The sequence below is a fragment of the Daphnia carinata genome, chromosome 7, assembly GCF_022539665.2.
Source record: "Daphnia carinata strain CSIRO-1 chromosome 7, CSIRO_AGI_Dcar_HiC_V3, whole genome shotgun sequence".
In the NCBI taxonomy this organism is placed as follows: Eukaryota; Metazoa; Arthropoda; class Branchiopoda; order Diplostraca; family Daphniidae; genus Daphnia; species Daphnia carinata.
This window is the reverse complement of record NC_081337.1, coordinates 3854227-3876281: the sequence shown is the minus strand read 5'-3', so window position 1 is coordinate 3876281 and position 22055 is coordinate 3854227. Positions and strand designations below refer to the sequence as shown.

The 22055-nt window shown below is 40.5% G+C and overlaps 6 protein-coding genes across 7 annotated transcripts; 3 read left to right on the top strand and 3 right to left on the bottom strand.

Moving 5' to 3' along the window:
* The first annotated feature begins 826 nt into the window (after positions 1-826).
* Positions 827-2429, top strand: LOC130695642 (transforming growth factor-beta-induced protein ig-h3-like). Its single transcript, XM_057518807.2, has 6 exons — positions 827-918; positions 987-1092; positions 1171-1379; positions 1434-1635; positions 1705-1917; positions 2042-2429. Exons 1-6 carry the CDS (start codon positions 862-864, stop codon positions 2161-2163), a joined length of 909 nt encoding a protein of 302 aa, XP_057374790.1. The 5' UTR covers positions 827-861; the 3' UTR covers positions 2164-2429.
* Positions 2430-2511: 82 nt separating this feature from the next.
* On the bottom strand, positions 2512-6505 carry LOC130695079 (proton channel OtopLc-like). Its single transcript, XM_057518191.2, is given in 14 exon segments — positions 2512-3118; positions 3177-3281; positions 3391-3576; positions 3642-3796; positions 3799-4194; positions 4254-4401; positions 4467-4627; positions 4695-4835; positions 5232-5331; positions 5398-5512; positions 5597-5689; positions 5756-6159; positions 6213-6278; positions 6388-6505. Coding segments are annotated over 14 exon segments (2397 nt in total). The 5' UTR covers position 6505; the 3' UTR covers positions 2512-2908.
* A 2107-nt stretch (positions 6506-8612) lies between these two features.
* On the top strand, positions 8613-13507 carry LOC130695433 (sodium/potassium-transporting ATPase subunit alpha-B-like). Its single transcript, XM_057518570.2, has 24 exons — positions 8613-8733; positions 8800-9076; positions 9139-9342; positions 9413-9526; positions 9581-9833; positions 9901-10079; positions 10144-10171; positions 10243-10304; positions 10380-10578; positions 10643-10757; positions 10816-10948; positions 11016-11208; positions 11275-11523; positions 11585-11723; positions 11815-11957; positions 12020-12157; positions 12223-12279; positions 12344-12405; positions 12470-12564; positions 12632-12806; positions 12867-12914; positions 12991-13073; positions 13159-13260; positions 13326-13507. Exons 1-24 carry the CDS (start codon positions 8723-8725, stop codon positions 13444-13446), a joined length of 3180 nt encoding a protein of 1059 aa, XP_057374553.1. The 5' UTR covers positions 8613-8722; the 3' UTR covers positions 13447-13507.
* A 376-nt stretch (positions 13508-13883) lies between these two features.
* LOC130695056 (galactose mutarotase-like) lies at positions 13884-16264 on the top strand. The gene is made up of 6 exons (XM_057518173.2): positions 13884-13965; positions 14024-14233; positions 14959-15232; positions 15307-15835; positions 15897-15983; positions 16055-16264. The coding sequence occupies exons 1-5, from the start codon at positions 13893-13895 to the stop codon at positions 15972-15974; spliced, it is 1164 nt and encodes a 387-aa protein (XP_057374156.1). The 5' UTR covers positions 13884-13892; the 3' UTR covers positions 15975-15983; positions 16055-16264.
* On the bottom strand, positions 16042-17932 carry LOC130695057 (calmodulin-lysine N-methyltransferase-like). The gene is made up of 8 exons (XM_057518174.2): positions 17691-17932; positions 17431-17615; positions 17312-17373; positions 16912-17149; positions 16730-16804; positions 16596-16659; positions 16315-16443; positions 16042-16250 (listed from the first exon to the last, which is right to left on the bottom strand). The coding sequence occupies exons 1-8, from the start codon at positions 17769-17771 to the stop codon at positions 16182-16184; spliced, it is 903 nt and encodes a 300-aa protein (XP_057374157.1). The 5' UTR covers positions 17772-17932; the 3' UTR covers positions 16042-16181.
* Positions 17933-18062: 130 nt separating this feature from the next.
* On the bottom strand, positions 18063-21800 carry LOC130695053 (choline transporter-like protein 1). 2 transcript variants are annotated; one of them, XM_057518168.2, is made up of 15 exons: positions 21399-21799; positions 21201-21305; positions 20970-21112; positions 20817-20900; positions 20641-20740; positions 20514-20577; positions 20332-20440; positions 20183-20261; positions 19872-20117; positions 19675-19781; positions 19348-19613; positions 19097-19263; positions 18920-19012; positions 18763-18855; positions 18063-18682 (listed from the first exon to the last, which is right to left on the bottom strand). In XM_057518168.2, the coding sequence occupies exons 1-15, from the start codon at positions 21450-21452 to the stop codon at positions 18488-18490; spliced, it is 1905 nt and encodes a 634-aa protein (XP_057374151.1). In that variant the 5' UTR covers positions 21453-21799; the 3' UTR covers positions 18063-18487. The 2 variants fall into 2 exon arrangements, with proteins under 2 accessions (XP_057374151.1, XP_057374152.1); XM_057518169.2 differs by lacking the exons at positions 20183-20261; positions 20332-20440; positions 20514-20577 and having other exon boundaries at positions 21399-21800.
* Positions 21801-22055: the final 255 nt, after the last annotated feature.

The following is a 22055-nucleotide window of genomic DNA, read 5'->3' as shown; positions in this document are numbered from 1 at the left end:
TGGATGTTTATTAAATAGACGATGACATTATATAGCGTATACAACATCCGGCATGTGCCCCCATGCTTTCACTAGTTGGTTTTCCCCGAATATAAAATCTAATTCATACAAAAAGGCCTTCTGGTATTTTCGCTTTCCCCGGAAACGAAATGACAGTGATTTTATCCGATTGGCCATGGTTTCTAGTTTAACTGGCACATTTCTACAGGCTTTAAACATCCAAATGAACTCTGTAACTCTTCTTCTACCTTTAGAAGATCATTCGCCGGCAGTAATTGCAAATGAAAAACATAGTAATGTGTGAGCATGACGCACTGGGCCAATGGTTTTTCCTTGAGAACTATGTCAACCTGAAACGGAAGGGAGTGATGTCAGGTATATCAATTTCTATGCTAAACGAACACGGGACTTTGGGGTTCGTGAATAGGCGGACAGACTATGAACATGAAATCGAAATCAACTTCCTCCGCTGCTTATATAAAGCTCTATAGAATGAGAGTTGCGTGTTCTCAATAAGTTCTCGACATGTCAGTATATATCACTGTCATTTACTTACTGATTTTCTATTAAGCCATTTCATACCACACAATGACAAAATCGAATGAAAGGAAGCGTGTGGCCTTTTTGGTCTTGTGCTTATATGTAGACTAGAACGAACACAATCAAATGTGTATGCCCAATATAAACGGGAAAAAAAGCGTGCGTGATAAAATGATGAGCTCAAGGGCGACGGAAATCAAGGTAAATCGAAACTGGGGGAGTTTTCAAGGTGACATCAACGATTCGTATATATATAGATTGAACTGCATCATTGCAGTATGTCATATCTTCCACATCGAGTACGGATTCAACAACGACAACATGAAGCTGCTCATAATTTCCCTCGCCTTGTGTACCTGCAACATGGCCATACCAATTGTAAGTTGATAGTGAATGCAGCTCTTGAAAAATTATTGTTTTCATTTTGTTCCATCGTGCGTTTGTAGGAGCCATCGACAACTTCGCTGTTGGAATTGTTGAATAATTCAGGATTCTCCGAGTTGAAAGATGCATTGGTAAAGCATAACATGACGAACATCATCAACGCAACAGGTTAGTTGTCTATCCGCATGTAAACACGCACAAATGCAAAACACTTGGAAAAACTTGAGCATTGTTACGCTCACGCAGAACCGATGACGATCTTTGCTCCATCGAATGAAGCCTTCAAAAACCTCAAAAATAATCCGTGGACGAAGAACATGACTCACGGAATGATGGAAAAATTGATGGGTCGTCTTGTCGTTCTTCGACGTAAACTACTACCAGCCGATGTCCGCAATGAAATGATTGTCGACACGGTATCCAACGAGAAACTTCGCTTGAACGTTTACCCAAAGGTAGTTATTGTATTTGTTTTAAAAAGCTATTTATAATCATGTTTTGTTGAGAAGGTGAGAACAGTGAACGGTATTATGGTCGTCATGGAGCCTAACGTTCAGAATCAGCAAGTAATCATTTACCGCGTGAATCGCTTCCCAATGGCGCCACCAACTGGAAGGGACATCTTCGAAATGTTAAACAGACGCAAAGAACGTTTCTCAACTCTTGTGAAAGCGATCGAAGTTGCCAATTTAAAAGACACGTTGAAGACAGGTATGACAGCTCATGGACTAAAGCAACACTTTATCCTATATTTAAATTTTAATTGTTGTCGAACGAAAGCTGGACCGTACACTTTATTCGCCCCGAACAATGACGCGTTTAAAGCTTTACCTGAAGCCAAATTGGCCAAACTGATGGAATCACCGGCCGAGCTGAAATCAATTTTACTCGGACATGTCATTAACGGCACCTACTTCCTTGGCGCTTTGCTGGACGCTCCAGAATTGCCGGCCCTCGCGGGTGGACTTAACAAAATCGCCGTCAACGGAATGAGTAAATATAATTTGCCCATAACTGCTGTCCTTTTTTTTAAATACTATTAGCGTAACTGCACATCGCATACGCCAATTTTTGATTACTTTAAATAATGTGATAAAGCAATTATTTTCCACCACAGATATGACGGTGAATGGAACCAAAGTTTTCACCAGAGAAGGCATGATCGCCGAGAATGGCGCTATCCACGTAATCGACCGTGTCCTCTTGCCTTCAAATACCACCGCTCCTCCATCCGTATAACTATCGTGATTCCCATCAACTGACACGGCATTTAAAACTACAAGACAAAGCGCAAAATCAAAACATTTTTCACGTGATTAATAAAATTAAATTTTTTCGCAGTTTTTCAAAGACTTTGCGGCAAAACGTCCGTGTCTGTCAATGAAATCTGCTTTTCCCATATCAAATACTATGGTATCGTAATTTCGAATGGGCATTTTTTTGTTTAACACAATCTGTCTATGGCTCTATCTAGAAGAAATAATAAATCGTTGCTTCCAGTAAAACTCCAGAGTTCAGATAACGTTGCAGTACATTCACATCGCAGTAGTTATGCGGGGAACAAATATTTTATTTTTATCTAGACAATTGACCACTATTCATTTGTTAACTGCTGTGATCAGCTTTACATAGTACTTGACAAACTGAAAGTTTTGGGCAATTCGTGAAAAAATATGCATGCGAGAATACTTGAAAAGTTGAAGAATGCAACAGACGTATAGGCCATATGTGCATAAATTACGGAGATAATTGAAATTTGGCAAGGGGAGAGCTATACAGTGAATCCTATTTCAAAAGATTGCAATCTTTGAACAAACGTTAGAGTACCACTCTCCGTACAGGGGAAGGTAATCTATTTAAATATTTTTGGAAACACGTCTAAAAATATTGGCGACGGCTATCGAGGAGTATGACAATTGGTTTTAAGGGGATGTTGACACAAAGTAAATAGCCAAACAAAAACAATTATGATGTCTACAAAACATTACATGAAATCGGGTTTGACTTTGTAGCATCGCTTCCATATTTCGCAGAGGACGACTGTCGAGTGAAAACGGTAGAAGATGGTTAACGGCATACTAACATTCATGATGATTATCCACGGCCACTGCCCAAAAAATTCCAGTTGTAGTGGATTCGCGTCCGCCCTAGACTTTTCTAGCGTATTGACCGTCCACATAGCAAAATTGCACATCTGAAAGATATTGAAACATAATTCTATTAGCTGTAGAAGCTTGTAATTGATTATATACCAATAGGAAAGTCACGACTTCACGCCCAGGCTTGCGCGATTGCTGGTCGGCCGTGTAAGTGTGACGTCTCGATGCATCCAGAATGAACAAGGTTTGCGTCACTGCCTAGAACATTTAAATACAAATATCGATAAGATTTTGTAAAGATGTCAAAACAAAAAGGATTGTCTCCCTTTTGTTTTCAATAGTATTAAAATAAGTGAATGCAACGAACTTGGAAAAGTGCAGCAAGGGCGCTAAATAGGACCAGAGTTGAATTCTCAGTTTCTTCTTTCTTCACCGAATAGCAGCAAGCGATCACCGTGAACAACTTGTATGCCATCAATCCAATTTGAGCTACTACCAAGAGTACGGCGTCCAATCCGAAATGACGGGAAGAATCGAACTCAAGTTCGCGTATCTAAATTTTCAAAGTACACGGCTCATTTTTCCTAAACTCATTTGAATAGCATTTCCCATACACACCTGGAAAATACCGACGAGGGTAGCAAAAAATGCCAAGCAGAAGAGCAATAATCGAGAGACGGCCACTTCCATGATGGCCAACGCCCGAAAATTCGGATTATTTATCAAGGCGAAGAAGAGTATGAGACTAATAATGGTGCCGACCAGAATAAAATACCGGCAAAAAGGCCCTTGTTAGCTTTGGCACAATCAACCGAGTACTGGTGTCGCGAACGTCGACCGGTGGCCGATCCGCCAGAATTGCTCCGCTTGTAGATTCCATCATCATCGCCCATGGAGACATTCTTCCACATGACGTAAAGAATAGCTGCACAAATTAGTGAGTATTCAATAGCGCATGGAAAAAGGAATTGGCTGGCATCTTGGACGACATTGCCCATCATGTCGGATCTTTTGCATTCATCCACAAGCGATCCGCCATTGAGAACATCTTCCAGCACGTTAGGAGAATCTTCAGCCGTGTTAGCATAATCGAAAACAGCTTCGGCGTGTCGTTTAACGACGTTTGCTGAAGATTTGTGACTATGAGATGAGCTCTGGGCGTCATGTTCACCTGATTGGATCAAGTTATTGTAAAATTCTGAGCTTTCATTTCGAATGTGCTAGACGTACCAGAATCAGAGTGATGATTGGAAAATTGGTGAAGAATCTCGTGTTTCGTTTCTTCGATGATGACGTTTAACCAAACGCAGAGATTGGTGGCTACCATGTGCATCAAGCCAAAATAAGCAATGGCTCTTGGTTTACAGTAGACGGCCATCTGTTTTAGCCATCGCGTTATACGAGTAAAAGCAATCAAGGATTTGATAAAAACAAAAGTCCTACCTTAGCATTCAAAAAAATGAAGTACATCTGAATGAACGTGAAAACCATTCGGGCTGCGGGCGTGGCAGCCATTAAAATATTATGACATTTGCTACCAGGGTCAGTCTCAAAATACTGTGCGAATTCCAAGCCCGAATAAATCATTGAGCCCACTCCAAAAGCTAAAAATGCGCAATCATATCAGCAATGACAGTAACGCCACGAGAATTAGAGGCTCTTAAACAATACCGACTGCACCAATGCGAAGGTAAAATGATCCGCAATGTTGACTTGACGTTTTCCCGAACGATCGCGAGGGAGATTCTTCCGGGCAGTACCCCGCCATCTCTTTGAGATCAGACTCTTTGTGAGATTTAATACGTCCACATCCTATTGTTGAAAAATCATTTGTTTTGAGTATATAATATCGTTATGCATTAAATTGCAGGCTACAATTCCTAAAAACAAAATGCTAGTTATTTGTCGACCTTAATACACAACATTTAAAAATCGTTCAACATAATCAATGTCCAACACAAATTTTAATAATGGATATAGCACGCAAGGCAGCTCGGTCGTTGTAAGGTGTAGCTCGGACGTTCCCACAACGCAATCACGTTTGCGTGAAAAGTCAAACAAAGCGGTACGTGCTGGCTAAGAGAGTGCGTGAGCCGCAACTGTAATCTCTACAACAAACGCTGTGTGCGTAATGAATTATTCTTCAAAACAATTTACGTTTGTTTATCAAAAAAGAAAATGGACAGGTGAAAATTGATGACATCTTACCAAAGTAACGGTTTCCCTTAGCTGCCCGATTTTTCAACATAGTGAAGAACACAAATAGGAAGTAGGCGATGGAACCAAAATAGAGGTACAAATAAAATCCCTGAAATGTTGGAAGATATGATAATAACATGAAGAATCTCGAGTGCAGTCTATGAATTTTGTATACCAAATACGAGAACGATGGTACGTGATTGGAGATGACCTCCGTCATGGGGAAAGCCAGACCCATGACAACCAACAGTTTGGCGTAAAGGGCGCTGATAACTGTCAGCAATGCGTTACTTTTGTTACGTAATCAAATCCAAATAAAATGCAACGTTTCGTTATAACGCGGTTTTTGAAAGTGAATTATTGACGTGTCTTACTCTCCGCGTTCTTTCCATCGCATAGATAAATCGTGCGGAACAATGCCCAAAGTAAACGTGCTGGGCAATGGCGTTCCATCGCGTGTCGTCCATCTAAGCCACGATAGAAAACACAAAATGAGAACAATGAAAGGAGCAAGTGATACCTCATAATCTTACGGAGTGGATGGTAATCTTCGAAAATGTGAAACGTTGTTACAGCGGTTAGGAGAGTTTCGTTTGCGATTCATATTTTTGTTTTCCATCATACCCTCAGACGCGTCATCCCGTTCCACAGTCGATTTCAACCTCCGAAGAGATGCACTTTGTTGATTGTTTTGGTTTGGCTGTAGCTCCAACAACTCGGTTTCACATTTCGGCTCGTCCACCACAACCGAAGCAAAAATCTCGTTTTCTTCTGATCGGATGCTGCGTGGAAGCGTTTCCATTGCGGGGAGAGCAGCTAAACTGCTGGACGATGGAACTCGATGGTGGCTCTCGTTAAATTCTACCACATCGGTGCACTTTGAATCGGTTAGCAACACAGTGTTGATCAACGGAGTCAACTCGATGGGTTGCATTTCCTTTTTTAATGTGAGATGTTATCAATACTCGACATCACTGATTTAACACGTACCTTGCTTTGAATGGGTCCTGATGATCCTTCGGTTGTTGGAGAACGGAACAACGTGACCCTAGTTAACTACGTTCGTTAACGAAACCGAATAAAGGACATAAGTGTACCGCAATGGCAAACACATTGCGCAAATAGAAAAAAGAGAGAGGGAGATCTAGTAAAATGAAAGCTGTACCCAAAGTAAGGCAAACATCTGCGTATTCCGGTCAGCTTTCGTCAGACCTCTGTCCAACGTCCAGGCGTCGTCGGTGTCGGCGTGCAACTGGAAAGAAGTGGTCCATACCAACGTCATTATACTTTCAATTCACTGATATTTTTAGTAAACGTTTTGCTATGTCTCATTCAAATGAGTACCTTCCACGATGTCTTTAGAATTTTCCCGGAGAAATTCGCAAAGTCGGCCAGATGTGGAAGGTTTAATCCAATTTCGTTTTGGCCTGGACCCGGTTGTGTGTTGAAATTCTAGAAAAATAAATGGCCTATTCTATAGTTTTAAAGCCTTGTCCTTTCATGGTTGCCACAGGTGTATCCACTGAACATGGATGCGTGCTACGTACGAACGATTGTCTGCTCTCCTCTAGCTGTTGGCCAACTTATTACTAGCGTTGTTTGAAGATGTCCTTGATGTTTGTTTTCGTTACGAATGCCTGGCGTGAATGTCAATAGGCGAAACCTGTTGCGAAGATTTCTATTCATTGCTAGTGCGAAAGATACGTGATTAATGTGTTACGGTTGGGTATCAGCCATTTTTCTGGAAATTTTTGCCATAGACGTTTTCAAAATAAAAAAAAAATGGCCGATACATTATTCCGTGGACAGAGTTCAATCAACATTGTTTTATCAATGATAAGCTGTATTGCATTAGCCCGAATAATCCGGTATTGTAATTTTATGCATGGTAAAATTTCAAGGCCCGTCATCGTACGTGATTGTCGTTTCATCGATTTGTTGTCCATTTGTTTTGTGCATCTTATTTCAAATTGTGTACAATAGTTTTCAGAATTTTCTGATCAAGCCCCGTCATGAAATTTAATTCATGGTTGCTAATGGAAGGGAAGATGCCATCTCAACGACTATATGTAAGCTTTTAGACTATATAAGGTTAGGAAGGGATAACACGGAGATATTAATCATGCTGAAACGCTTCGTAAAATGAGCCACGACTGGAATTTCGGTATAGGATAAGGGACGATTGAAAATACCAGACCGAGCAAACTAAAAATTTAAAAAATGGCATTGCTAACAAAAAAAATTTTATTTTATACATTCCGTTTTTTCTTCTAAACAGAATGATTTTTATTATTCCAGGTACATCGTTAAATTTTCATTTTTTTTTTACTTTGGCGATGCGTTTAAAACACATAAAGAGTAGTCACCGTACTGTGCCGTGCATCGTCATTACTTATTCCTCTTTCACGCGTTACCTGACAAGAAAAAGAAATTACCTGTCGGCATATTATCGTGTGTTTCGTTTGCACGAGAAATGAAAAAAACAAGATCGAACTTAGCATATTAAATTGTCTGGAAGAGGGCTGTCGTTTTCTGGTGCGCATACGGAATGATCTCGATGCCGGCCCGTGTTAATGTAAACCCAACGACAGAGACGTGTGTCTAAGTGGACTAGAGCGCCCAGTTCTAGTCATGTTTTCGTAAAACTGTCCAATTGCACAATGTGTAACCTGAACAGATTACTTTCTCTACTTTGATTGAACAAATATCACCATAGGAAGCCCTATCAGTATCTGCTGGAACCGTTTAAAGCAAATTCTTTCGCAATGTCATCCCCTACGTGCGATGTGTTTAATGCGACATTGGAATTGCAGATCTTTTCGAATATGCGTACCACCTTCAAGCCGTCAATTAGAAATCACATCACGCCACATTCTTTCCATCAAACATCCGTTGACCTCAAATTGACAGCAATTTGTTAATAACACACTTATACGATGAACCAAATCCAATTATTTCTCTAATTTCTTCAACATCTTATTATTATAGGGCCTTATATGGAATAGTTTTTGAAAAATAACTATCACCAACTAACAAATATCTTCGAGATAAATTGTTTTGTTGTTAAACAATCACGTTATTGCCGATGCATAATAATTTTGAACATGATTCATTGATGTCAAGGTCTCGGTGTCCCTAACCCTACGATGATGGAATAATCCACGGCTTTCTTAGTGGCCTATAATCTAAAGCTTTCGTGTCAGATGTGTAATACATGTTTATGGTGTAAGCTCTTGCAAAGAGATTCATCTAACGTTTTTACATTCGCTAGTAAATTCCGGATTCATCTGCTACGAGACAGGTCGGCACGTCCCTTCTCTCATTTTCGGAAGGGAAAAAAAGGTAATGTTATAAAACAGAGGAATGGATATGGATTTCAATCATAGGTGAGTTTCACGTTGCCAAGTGTTGTCCTGACGGTTGTTGTCCTGTACGTACAATTGAACACGGACGTACTTACAACTGCTATAAATCGATAGGGAAAATCAACATCGTAGAAAATGATGAGAAGGTTCTCATTGTGCCATTTTTTAAAATTTGCTTTCCTCTAAATTATGTTTGATATCCAATCAAATAGGAAACAATCGACGGCTGTCGAAGGCCAAGTCAATGCTGCTTTCGAGGCCGATGTGCCCGAAACGCGGCAGACTACCGTCACCTTCACGGGCCTATCGGCAAAAGCTGTGTCAGCTAAGCCGTTCACCCCGCTGAAAAAGAAAAGCTCTCTCTTCAGCTTGTGGAGTAATGACAGCCGCGATGAGAAGCTTAAAAATCTGAAACAAGAACTTGAAATGGACGAGCACAAGTTACCGCTCCCTACTTTATTTGCCCGGCTCAATACGGATCCAATCAGGGTACTTTATTATTTCAAATACTCTCCGATGTCTTCTGTTCTTTCATTTTCGGGTGATCAAAGGGGATTACACATCAACATGCTCGAGATAAATTACTGAAAGATGGACCCAACTGTTTGAAACCGATCGAAGGCGAACCGGAATGGAAGAAATTTTTGGCAAAACTGCTGGGTGGTTTCCACATTCTTCTCTGGTTTGGGGCCATCCTTTGTTTGGTGGCCTTTTTTATGGAGTATAGCACGTCGGCCGAGCCATCACACGATAACGTACGTAGCCCTAATTAGAAACGTTTGGATTAAAACCACACGCATACAAAGATTCAACTTATTTTTGCAGATGTGGCTGGCGATCATTTTGGTGCTCTTAGTAACTGGAACGAGTGTATTCGCCTATTACCAAGAACGAAAAAGCTCTAACATCATGGATTCTTTCAAAGGCCTGATTCCGCAGGTGAAAATAGGATAAACTCAAAAGGGTTCCACTGTCTAATTTTACTGATTTCAGTTTGCTGAAGTCACAAGAGAAGGCGAGAAGATGACGGTGAAGGTGGAAGAATTAGTTGTGGGCGACCTAATTGACGTGAAATTCGGAGATCGACTTCCTGCCGACATGCTCATTCTTTCATGCAGCAGTTTTAAAGTGGACAACTCGTCTTTGACAGGCGAATCAGAACCTCAAAGCCGTTCGCCCGAGTGCACTCACAACAATCCGTTGGAAACCAAAAATCTTGCGTTTTTCTCATCCAGTGCTGTGGAAGGTTTTTGCCTTTTTAAAAGAAATTTATTCTTATTGAAACTGTCTCACGATTTTATGGCGGTTCAAAGGTGTGGCCCGTGGTGTGGTAGTTAGGACGGGCGATAACACTGTCATGGGTCGCATTGCTTCTCTGACGTCAGGTGTCGACTCTGGGCCCACTCCTATGGCTCGTGAGATTCAAGAGTTTATTCATTTAGTTTCGTTCATCGCAATATTTACGGGCGTTGTCATCTTTAGCGTCGCTATGGTAACCTGATTTTATCCAGTTAGTCCAATTACGTGTAAATAATGTTATTTCCGTTCATTTACAGGTTCTTGGTTACAGCTGGATTAATTCACGTTAGTTAAAAACTATAGCTGAATATGAAGAATTATTGTTTTAATTCAATTTTTTAAATTGGGCTTTGCAGTTATTTTTCTGATCGGTATCGTCATGTCTTATGTGCCGCAAGGACTTGTGCCAACCGTAGCGGTAATATTGCTTAAACATTAAGACTTGATGTGTAGATGCCATTCATAACAAAAATCTAATGAAATCCGGATGCAGATTTTGCTGACTTTGACGGCCAAAAGGATGGCGAAGAGGAATTGTTTAGTTAAAAATTTGGAAGCTGTTGAAACTCTTGGCTCTACGTCGACGATCTGCTCTGATAAAACGGGCACTCTCACGCAAAATCGAATGACCGTGGCGCACACCTGGTTTGACGACACGATACGACAGATGGATACCAGTGAATCACAAACAAGTAAATTTCAATTGCAATTCTCAATTCTATGTGACATTAATTAATGAAGATAATGATGCGGCAGATGATGTGCTGTTCGATAATTCATTGCCGGGTTGGAAAATTCTGAGCCGGGTGGCCAAACTGTGCAGCCGTGCCGAGTTCGTTGCTGGACAAGAAGATCAACCTATCCTTAAAAGGTACCATCAATGACGCGTTAAGATAAACGTGAATCATTATTATCTGATGCATTTATAGAGACGCAAAAGGAGACGCATCAGAGGTAGCTATTTTGAAATGCGTGGAACTGGTGGACGGCCACGTCGTCGAGTATCGAAAAGAATTCCCCACCGTTGTCGAAATCCCTTTCAATTCGACTAACAAGTACCAGGTAAATCAAAAGGAAAACGCATTAGAAAATTATAATTGAGGCCAACAATTAATCGTGTTATGCTCAGGTGTCTATACATCGGATAGCTGACAATCCGAACTCCAATTACTTGCTCGTCATGAAAGGAGCTGCTGAAAGGATCAGCGCAATTTGTTCAACTATCCTGGTGGATGGCAATGAAATTCCGTTGGATGATGAATGGAAGAAGCGGATCGATGAAGCTTACTTGAAATTAGGAAGCCTGGGAGAACGTGTCATAGGTGAGTGTTTGCTAATTAAATCATTATTACGCGTTGAAGGTCTTAACTCAATGATTCACTTTGTAGGTTTCTGTGATTACCAGCTACCAGCTTCAGAATATCCAGAGGGGTTTCAGTTCAATACCGAAAATATCAACTTTCCGCTTAAAAATTTGAGGTTTATTGGATTGATGTCGATGATTGATCCCCCGCGCGCTGCTGTTCCTGATGCTGTTCGTCTCTGCCGTTCGGCAGGCATTCGAGTTGTCATGGTCACTGGCGATCATCCTATCACGGCCAAGGCTATTGCAAGATCCGTCGGCATCATCTCACCAGGCAACTGGATTTCATTTCTAATTAGATTTCTCTTTCTCATTTTGGCAAATTTCGTTTACAGCAAACGAAACAATTGAAGAAATCGCAGAGCGACTTAAAGTGCCAGCACGTGATCTCGATCCCAAAATGGCTAAAGCCATCGTTATTCACGGTGCAGATCTCAACGACTTCGATCAGGATCAATTGGATAACGTGTTAAGGTATAAATCTCATCCAAACTACTTCAATGCGCGTTACAATTTGGATATAACAAAAGCTCTTTTTTTTTGTTTTTATATTCAAAAACAAAAGATATTACCCGGAGATTGTATTTGCGCGCACGTCCCCACAGCAGAAATTAATTATTGTCGAAGGATTCCAACGTCTCGGATCGATTGTGGCTGTCACTGGAGATGGCGTGAACGATTCTCCAGCTTTAAAAAGAGCTGATATCGGTACATTGTATTAATATTTTAAAATACGGTATTAGCATAGGTCCTAATTTAAATTTTTATAGGCATTGCCATGGGCATAACAGGATCGGACGTGTCTAAACAAGCAGCGGATATGATCTTGTTGGACGACAATTTCGCATCCATTGTTACAGGAGTTGAGCAGGGTCGTTTGGTATTTGACAACCTCAAAAAATCAATAGGTTTGTCTACATAATATTTAATGAGTTATCGTATCTGAAAATTAAATTCCATCGCTTGTGCACAGCTTACACGATGATTACCAAAATTCCAGAAGCCGCCGCTTTTGTGGTATTCATTCTAGGTAATTACGTCGTTTTCAGTGACATTATTACGTTTAAGGCAATCATGTTTTACATTTACGACAGCTGATATTCCTCTGATGCTTGGCGCTATTCCAATCTTGTGTATCGATCTTGGCTCTGATCTGGTACGTGTATTGTCTTTAAATGTGATTAAGTCTCATATTGATTTCTTTTTTCATATGAATTTAGTTTCCCGCCATTACATTTGCGTATGAAAGACCTGAAAATGACATCATGGAATGCCCACCTAGAAATATCTACAAAGACAAACTCGTTGGTTCAAAGTTAGTTGTCATTTCTCCGACATTTAATGAAATCATTACTAGCAATGAATCGCATTATTTTTTGCAGATTACTTGAAATTGCCTTTTGGCATACTGGCATCTTTGAAAGTTTCGGTTGCTTTTTTGCCATGTTCGTCATCCTCGGTGAGAACGGTTTCCTTCCTTACGATTTGTTGGGCATCCGAGCCCAATGGGATTCTAAAGCTATCAACGATCTTCGAGACTCTTACGGCCAAGAATGGGTTAGTTTGCGCACTGCAATACGCACGCATTGTTTGATATTCATTATAACATTAATATAGACATACGATGCTCGAAAAGAACTGGAGAAAACTTGTTACGCTGCCTACGTAAGTCTTTAGCCTAAAACAATTTAATTTTTATATCTTTTTATCGGTTTGTTTTTGCCATTTGGAATGCATACAGTTTGCAAACATAGTGGTACAACAATGGAGTTCTGTCTTGACTAGGAAAACGAGAAGGGCATCAACTTTTCAACATGGATTCGCGTAAATATTTAAATTCATAATTACGGCCACATAACAGAGGCTGAAACGTGTCTGAAAAAATTAACATTTCATCTAATTTTCGCAGGAATAAGCTGATGAATTTTGCCCTCTTTTTCGAGACATGCATTGCATGTTTCTTCATTTATACACCTGGCTTAAATACCATCATTCAACTGCGTCCGATTCGGTTCGTAACACACGTTCACAAGCAACTAGATATTAAATTTTAATGTTTTCATTTATTTTTTTCAGCATTACTTGGTGGTTACCAGCGATCCCGTTCTCAATCTTCATTTTTGTACATGAGGAAGTGAGAAAGTGGTGGGTTCGAAGATTCCCGGACGGTTGGGTCTCGCGAGAAGTTTATTATTAATAGTAGCCCGAAGTTTTTTTTTATATATAGTACTGCTCTTTAAATATAATTGCTGTTTGCGAGTGAACATAACAAAATATACACGTACATTACCTTTTAACTGATGCCGTTCTTATATAGCGATTGAATGTCTGGAACTCCCGGATTTGCACGGCGTTTGCTCTTCGTTTGTGCTCGCGTCCGCTAGAATTCCTCTATGCAATTTAGCAAGAATTTGTTTATTCAAACATCGTTCAAACAAAAATCAATCCTGTATAGTTTACAATCTACAAATGCACGGTCCATATATTCTACCTCACAACACAATCAGCAATTGTTCGTGGGTATTTCCTCCTGATTGTTATTTTTTACGTACGTGCCACAACAAATGCCGGAGCAAAATGAATTCAATTGCCGAAGGGGAAAAACTATGACGTGAGTTCAGTAGTAGCGAAGCATTCAACGCCATGATATCATTTCTCATCTACTTGGTCTTAAGTTCGCTTTACGCTGTGAACATATTGCCTTTTACTGGCACTGGTACAAACACATAACTACAATCAATATGTTATCGCCTCATAATTTTAAATTTCTCTAGTTAAAACGTCGCAAACACAAGTGTCTCAAGAACAGTTTGGTGTGATTCAATCATCGAAAGGAAATGAAACTGTCACAAAATTCACGCTGACTAATCGACGTGGAGTCAAAGTGCAGTTAATTACGTTCGGTGCTACGCTAACGAATCTCTTTATTCCCGACCGGAACGGAACGTTTGACGATGTGCTTCTCGGTTTTGATGATTTAGATGGTAAATTCTTTTTTTTTAAATAATATTTAGAAGCATTTTTACTTTGAGCTCGGTCGAAACAACCGCCCCTCTTTGTGTTGTACCTAATCAGTTGATGAAAGACTCAATTGTTTAGCACCTGAGTGATGAACTACTACCCCGACACAGCAAAATAACGAGCTCCCGTGACTTTGTGCTGTCCGACAGCGTCGCTTTATTTTTCCTAAACAGCTTGTTAACGGCTATTTCGTTCCAAACAGTTCCTCCCTCCCCCATTTTCCCCTCAGATACACAGACGTAGTCAGCGATCGGTCAATGTCAGGTAGAGTTGAACGGCACGTCAAGAATAGATTCACGAGAGAAAACAGCGGAAGGATATGGAAGACTGTATAAATAAAACGAGGCGTTTTCCTATTACTGTTCTTTGTATCCGTCGTTGGCGGAGCAATAAAAAGGGTGGGATATACACAGGAAAGACAAATGGAATCTATCCAATATCACGTTCCACCAACGAATTTTGGACGTGGCACACACAAAGACAATGCTCAACATTTATTTCATCCGTATAGGGGTAGAACCCAACGACAAAAAAAAAAATGAAAGACTCTGTTTCTAGATATGCCTTACAGATTTCCGAACGCTTTCGGGAAAGAACGTTTGAATTCCTTTCGTTCTGCCAGCCGTTGGGAGGATGGGGGACCTGTGTTTATAATTAAACCTAGAGCGAACAGTTTTTTTTATTGCAGGATTTATGGGCTTGAAAGGACGGAATCCTTACTTTGGCAGCACAGTGGGTCGAGTCGCAAACCGGATCGCAAAAGGCCGTTTTCGTTTGGACGGGGTTGAATATCAACTGGCAACTAACAATGGAGATAATCATCTGCACGGTGGTAATGTTGGCTTTGATAAAGTCAACTGGCAGCCGTACGTACATCACGATGGAAGCGTTACGTTCACATACTCCAGTCCGCATATGGAAGAAGGATATCCTGGCCATCTTTACGCTCAAGTCACTTACACGTAAGTATTTATTTTTTTAATTATTATTTTATTTAATCAACGCACGGGAATTAATGCGGGATTTTTAATTATAGGTTAACGGATTCGGATGAATTAATTATTGATTTCAAGGCATCGACAGATCGCCCAACACCTGTCAATCTTGCCAATCACGCTTACTTTAATTTGGCTGGACACGATGCTGGACGTCAAGAACTTTACGATCATCGCATTCGGCTTTATGCAAATCATTACACGCCCGTTAATGATGGAAAAATCCCAACCGGAGAAATAGCCACGGTGAATGGCACAGCATTCGATTTGAGGAATGAAACTCGTTTGGGCGATGTCATTCAACTGATCCCCGATGGAGGATACGATCACAATTTCGTGGCCAGCGGGAGTTCGTTTAAATTTGATCAAACACTTCCATTAGTTGCCCAATTATGGCATCCCAAATCTGGACGGCGAATGCAAGTGTTCAGCAATCAACCGGGTTTTCAGCTTTACACGGGCAATTTTCTTCCCACTGATAACTCCTTATTAGGGAAAAATGGCGCTTTTTATGCCATGCACGGAGGTCTGTGCATAGAAACTCAAAATTTCCCGAACGCCATCAATCAGGTACCTTGTACTGACTGAATCAATATTGCGCGAGATATTCTATTTTTAAAAAATCGCTTAGCCCAATTTCCCGGATTCCGTTCTCCGGCCAGGGACGGTTTATCATCGCACCACAGCTTTCAAATTTAGCAATAAATAATTCAACGAGGTAAGCAGCTAAAAAAAAAAATCAATATAATTAATTAATCAGGACTTTTTTTTTGTATTGCTGATTTGAAGATCACATTCGAGAGTCAAGAAATAAAACTGCACACATGAAAAACAATTGCAACCGGAAGATTCACACGAAAAAAATTCAAATTACGAAGCTAAAACATTATCAAAATTTTAGGGTGTAAAGGAAAGATTAACGTTTCTTTAACTGGACCAGTAGCGGATAGTTGTGATCAGAATTGTAATCCGGGCTCAGCAACTTCTGAAAAAAGCAAAAATACAAATTATGACGAGTTAAAAAAAAACAAAAAGAGAAAAAATATAACCTTTTGGTGGGAGAGAGTGACATCGTCGTCAAATTCTTCTTCGAGGTAGATATCAAACTTGCCGTGGCAGAGTTCCAGGAAAGCGTCTAGCGTGCGGCCTCGTCTTGGTGCCATGATTAAAATTAGTCCCTGAAGGAGAAGAGCGGTGGGTACGCATGAAAAACAGAGAAACGAAAACAAGCAAAAAAATAATTAAAGAGATATCATTTCTCAAGTCTTGAGATTAAGAAAGAAAAACATGACGAAAAGGACGCAGGCTAAATAAACATTTGGCTACTCACGTTGCGTGTTGTTATCCGCTGCATGGTATCTACTAGAGCTTGACGTCCGTCATCGAAAAACAAACTGCGGATACGGTGGCAGTTGAAATTAGAATTCAAAACATCAAATGCGCTGTGATTTAAATTGATTATACCAATCAGCACAGAGAATGACGTCCCACATCGATTCCATGTCTTTAAAGGACGATTCGTTCTTCCAGTCTAACACTCTAAAGAGATATGTCATCTTTGTAATGAAACTCAGCTCAGAATGACGAACAATAAGAGACTCTCAATCATTAAAAACTACTTAATGTCAAAGGCAAGAAACACATACTGGGCGGTTATTGGGCAGGTGCTGCTGAGATTATTGTGCTGGATTATGCGCTTAACGTTTTCTACGGAAGCTGGATTGCCATCAGTGCAAGCGACTAAAGTTGCGTCAGACGTTTTGGCAACCGCAAAGGAAGCGAGGCATGTCATACCTCCACCTAGCTCTAGGACGGTTTTCTGTTTGAACACATAGTTATTCTTCATACAGTAATAGGCCAGGACCTCCTCTGAGGGCCAAACACCTATGTGGGCACGGGTCAAGAGTGATTGTTATTAGGGCTTTTTTGTGTGTGCATCTTTCCCCATTTCGTATGCTAACCCACAAATGATTGTGTTTTTTCAAGGAAATGTGTGTGCTATAACATAAACAAAAACGGGGAATTCTATGCAAATTTTTTACTTACACACATTTCCTGTATTATTGAACCCTGTTAATTCGTTGATGGAAAATTGATTGATGAGAAATCTATAAAAAGGGTACGAGTCATTTATCTAGCGGTTCGAAGAATAAAGTAGATGTTACCTAACATTTAGAGAAAAATGTGGGTAGTTAAATGAACAACACTGTAACCACTGGCCAGTAGTATCTTTCCAAAATCTATTTGATTCTAAAACATGCCACTCAAAAAGGCCATACAACTCTCTTGAGGTAGTTGGGGCAAGCTGAGAACTCGATTGGCCATTCTCAGCGTTCGTCTTGTGTAAAACCTGCAAACATAAAAATTTTAAATTCTTTTTATTTCGCATTATTAAAATGAAGTTTTAAAAAAATAATAATCAAACCTTTGCTAACAATTTCCATCGCGTTCTCGCAATAAGTTGGTTGCTCTCTGGACAGAGCGACTTCTCCTCTCCATGATCCATCGAAGCACAGATATGAGTACATCTAGGTTACATATTCGATGCCAACGAAGAAGAAGAAAAGCATAAAAAGAAAGAAAGAAAACGAAAAAAGAAAACAAATAGTATCGCGGTGGGAGCAGTTATCCCGCGCGACCTTCCCGTTCAAAGCAGACAGCACTGAATGTTGGATGGCCGGGATTTTTCGGATGTTTTTGCTCCCGCGAAGGGACGCGAGACGTTGCCGAATGGTATTAAAACGGAGAAAAATAGACGAAGCCAATCCAGATAATGGATATCGATCCAAAACTTGCCTTGGTTCCATTTCTTTGTTGCTGAAAAAAATTGAGCATGAATCACACGTGACAGTTATAGGATCACTCACTTCGTTCGGCCGTAGAAAACGATTAATCACGTTTACTATTTACTAACAAGATAGAAGAACAACCAATGGTATACAAACATTAGAACGGAGAGTTAGAAAACGCGAATCCAATACAAATTCTGTGATATGCTGAATCGATAAAAACAAACCGATTTTTTCAATTAACAAACGGTCGGCGTCAAAGAAGAGCATTTTTTTATAACAAACAATTCACTTGAATTAAGATTACCATATAACCCAAAGTACTTCCATAAAATATACACAGCGAGGAAATGACTCATTGATCGCATATCAGATACTTGCGTGTTGGCTACACACACACACAAAAAAAAAAATCTTTTTATTTTTTTTTATTTTATCTTCGGGAACTGAGAGGAGGGGCAGTGGGATGGAATTCATAGGGAGGAGGCGGAACTCCAGTGTTCCAAGCCCCATGATCGTTGACAGAATCCATCGCCGGATTATCGTACGCCCCTTTTGGTTGCTGTTGCCGGGCACGATCTCTACCAGCACGCGCTCTGAGAGCTTTTTTACTCTTCTCCACGAATTCCTTGGATGCGTTGCATAAAAATAAAAACAACATATAACAGTTCTCATTAAACTTAAGCAAATTGACGTTGAGTTACTCACCATCAGTCCGCGGCTCATGAAATACGGTTGGTCCTGTCCGTTGTTGATCTCGCAGTCTTCGCAAAAGCAAATGAAAACTGTATCGATGCACATCTAAAAAATAAAAGATAAATTTAGTTAAGAATAAAAAAAGTAGGCTATAAAATAAATGATTTACTTCGAAGACGGAGATAAAACAATGGGCAATCAAGTAAGCGAAAATGGCCGCGATGAGGATTGGCGTCCAGATATACACGACACCGGGTTTATCCTTTTTGAAAAAAGAGTACAAAACAAAACACAAAAAAAAAGATTGCATTATAAGAGTGTAAGGATATTGGGGAGAAATCAATACTTTGATCAATTCGATTCCGATGAAGACGACAGCAGTGACAACGCCAGCTTTTCCCAGGAAGAGAATAAAATCACCAACAGAATTGATTGCGATGACACGCAGCGCGTTGTTCGACAGCATTTTGAAAGCCCGTCCAGCCGACCAGCAGAAATTCTCTCCGTAAATGGCTGAGAGATTTAGAGGGTAGATCACAAAGCGATTGCGTCATAATCCAAAGGAAAACGATAAATAGAAATAGCAGATGGTCCTACCGATTTCTATGAAGGCATTCGAACAGAGGCCTTGAAGAAACTTCTCGAAGCAATAAAGGCAGCACTTGCAAAAACAGGTTAAACAAGTAACTAAACCGAAACATGACGTATTGGAATTCCGTAGTTTGCGCTCCAAATAATTAAACAGCATGCGGACCAGTTTCATTAAGGCGATCAGCAAAGAGCCAAACGCTAACGAGCCCAAATGATAGCGAACTGCGTAACCCACTGATCTTGCTACTGGACAACCTAAGCGTGATTTATCTCTAATAAAATCGATAAAAACATTTAGACAAGAAAATAAAATCATCAAATTTCGTAGCATACCTCGTAAAAAACCAATTAGCAACGGCCCCAGCAATAATAAGGTTTTGGCATGCCAAACAAAGCTGCGAAATCCAAAGGGCCGCAAAGATATTGTACCAACGGATGACCTTCGGCAAAGACGATCAATACATTGTCATTATTCCTTTTTTTTTTTTTTTTTATAATTTTATCGGATGTCCTCTTTTGTCGCGACCTACTTGCAAAAATGTATCTTTTCTAAAGAAAACGGTCCCAGCTTCCGTCCTAGTTGGATATCCGGCGCTTTCAATCCACAACGCGGCATAGGCCCATGCCGCGCACAGAATGCACAAGGCCAATAAAGTCCATATCGGTTGAATGAGAAGAAGTGGCATGGCGTGTACAGATTTTCCGGCTTCTCGAAACAAGGCTGCCACCAGCTCAACCCGTTTTCTCATGGCCACGACTATCAGCAAAATTAAAACCTGCATACATTCAAATTCAAGTTTTTTTTTTTTTTAACAAACCGGATGCGAAAAACAAAACTTACGGATACAACTGACATGAGGATTGCGTAAGCTAACATGCTATTCTCCCCGGAAGTGCCCCGCATTCCATGCCATAACCACCTGTTTTAACGCAAGGATGGAATTAAAGCACGTGTGTGAAAAACAAAACGATTGGCTTTATCGATAATACCAGAGGTAACCCGTACCACCGAATGAGCCGAGGACGAGGGCAATCAGCAACAACCAAATCATCGCACCGGCTAAGAAGCGGAAGAGAACAGTAAGTACCAGCGATAAACCTTGAAAAAAAGAGGGGCAAAAAAAATGTTAAAACAATGAAAAGGTAATAAAACGGTGTGTATAAAATAATACCCAATGCTATGAGGCAGAGGTAAACAACCTCTCTCCAACAAAGCTGAAAATCTAAGGCGAATTGCTGTATAGAAAAAATGACGTCACAAATCAGACGAAAAGAATTTGAGACTCAATGCGAACTCACGTTGAAAAACTTGGCCAATCCAGTGGAACTCAAGAACCAACTGGTCGCTTCAGTCGACTTTGCGTGAATTTCCAAACAGCGGTTTAAGATAGGAGGTGACCTGAATTTCGAATAGAGCAAAAACCATTTTCCGTTTCAGTCATGAAAAATGAAAGTTGTAACAAGAGTTTAGTTACCTGTTGGTTGGGCAACTGTTAACACATCTTCCCACGATAACCGGATCCAAATTATTCAAGGCGAAGGACTCAATGTCGAGGAATCTCAAATGATATCAAAATCAGTTCTAACAATTTCAATTATGCGTATGCAAAATTATAAGGGTCTCTTACGTCTGTCGGCTAGTGTCCTTGCCACTGGTCGTGATATTCGGGTGGGGGCTGTTTGATCGACCACATATGTCGCCATCGATGTCAAAACCGAAAACCGTGCGATTACTATCTCCTCGTTCAACGGCATAATAAAGTCCATATCCCTAAATACAGGAGGAAAACACACACACGAAAAAAAAATGGTTAACTAGGCCAAAAATCACCGTTACAAATCAGAAATAGTTGCTGTACCAGTCCGCCTAGAAAAGCCAGGAAAATTGCCAAAAATGCTATGTCGGTACAGCTGCGCTCGTCGACGACACCATGGAAATCATCACTCTGTCGCCTTCTACCACTCTAGATGTGAAAAATACGTGAATCATTAGTCAGCCAAAAGAAATCGAGATGCGTGAGTCATAGCCATGAGTTTTTAATGAAGTCATTTTTTACCTGTGGTGGTCCGGGCTCAACGCGATCAGATGACCCAAAACAACACAACCCCATTTGTGAAGGATGACGACACACTGAAATTGAAAACTATATTCCCCCGGTTACGAGAGGTGGACCGGCACGTCTTGTAGCGTGACCAGTTGTCTACCTAATGCCTCTAGTTTAGACTCATTTTGCTATTGCTTTCCAATGGCAAAACGAGATCCCTCGTACGACAAGGAAATGAATCGCCAAAGGTTGACACTGATAGCCACGAAGGGCACTGATGAGTTCTGTTGTTTGGCCTCTGATTTTTCCAAAATGGAAGACAAAATTGTTGATCAATTGGAAAAAATCAGGTTTGATTCCATAAGCACATGATTTCTTAGGCAAGGACGAACGAGTATCGTGCGTCCGCACGCCTTTCCCTCTTTTAAAGAACTGAATGGATGATGAAGTCTACGTAATATTTTTTTTTTTACAAGGGTAGAGAAGAGAGTTGGGAATTAAACAAAACAAGTGAAAACGGTAAGGCGCTAGTGCCTGCAGGCGGAAATGGTTTTTGATTCAGAAATCCCATTGTTGGTCACGTGACCGGGAGAACAGCCAACGGGATGACTCTAAGCGTGATTCGAGGGGGTTGGGTTAACTCCACCTGTGACGAAAGCAGTTATTGCT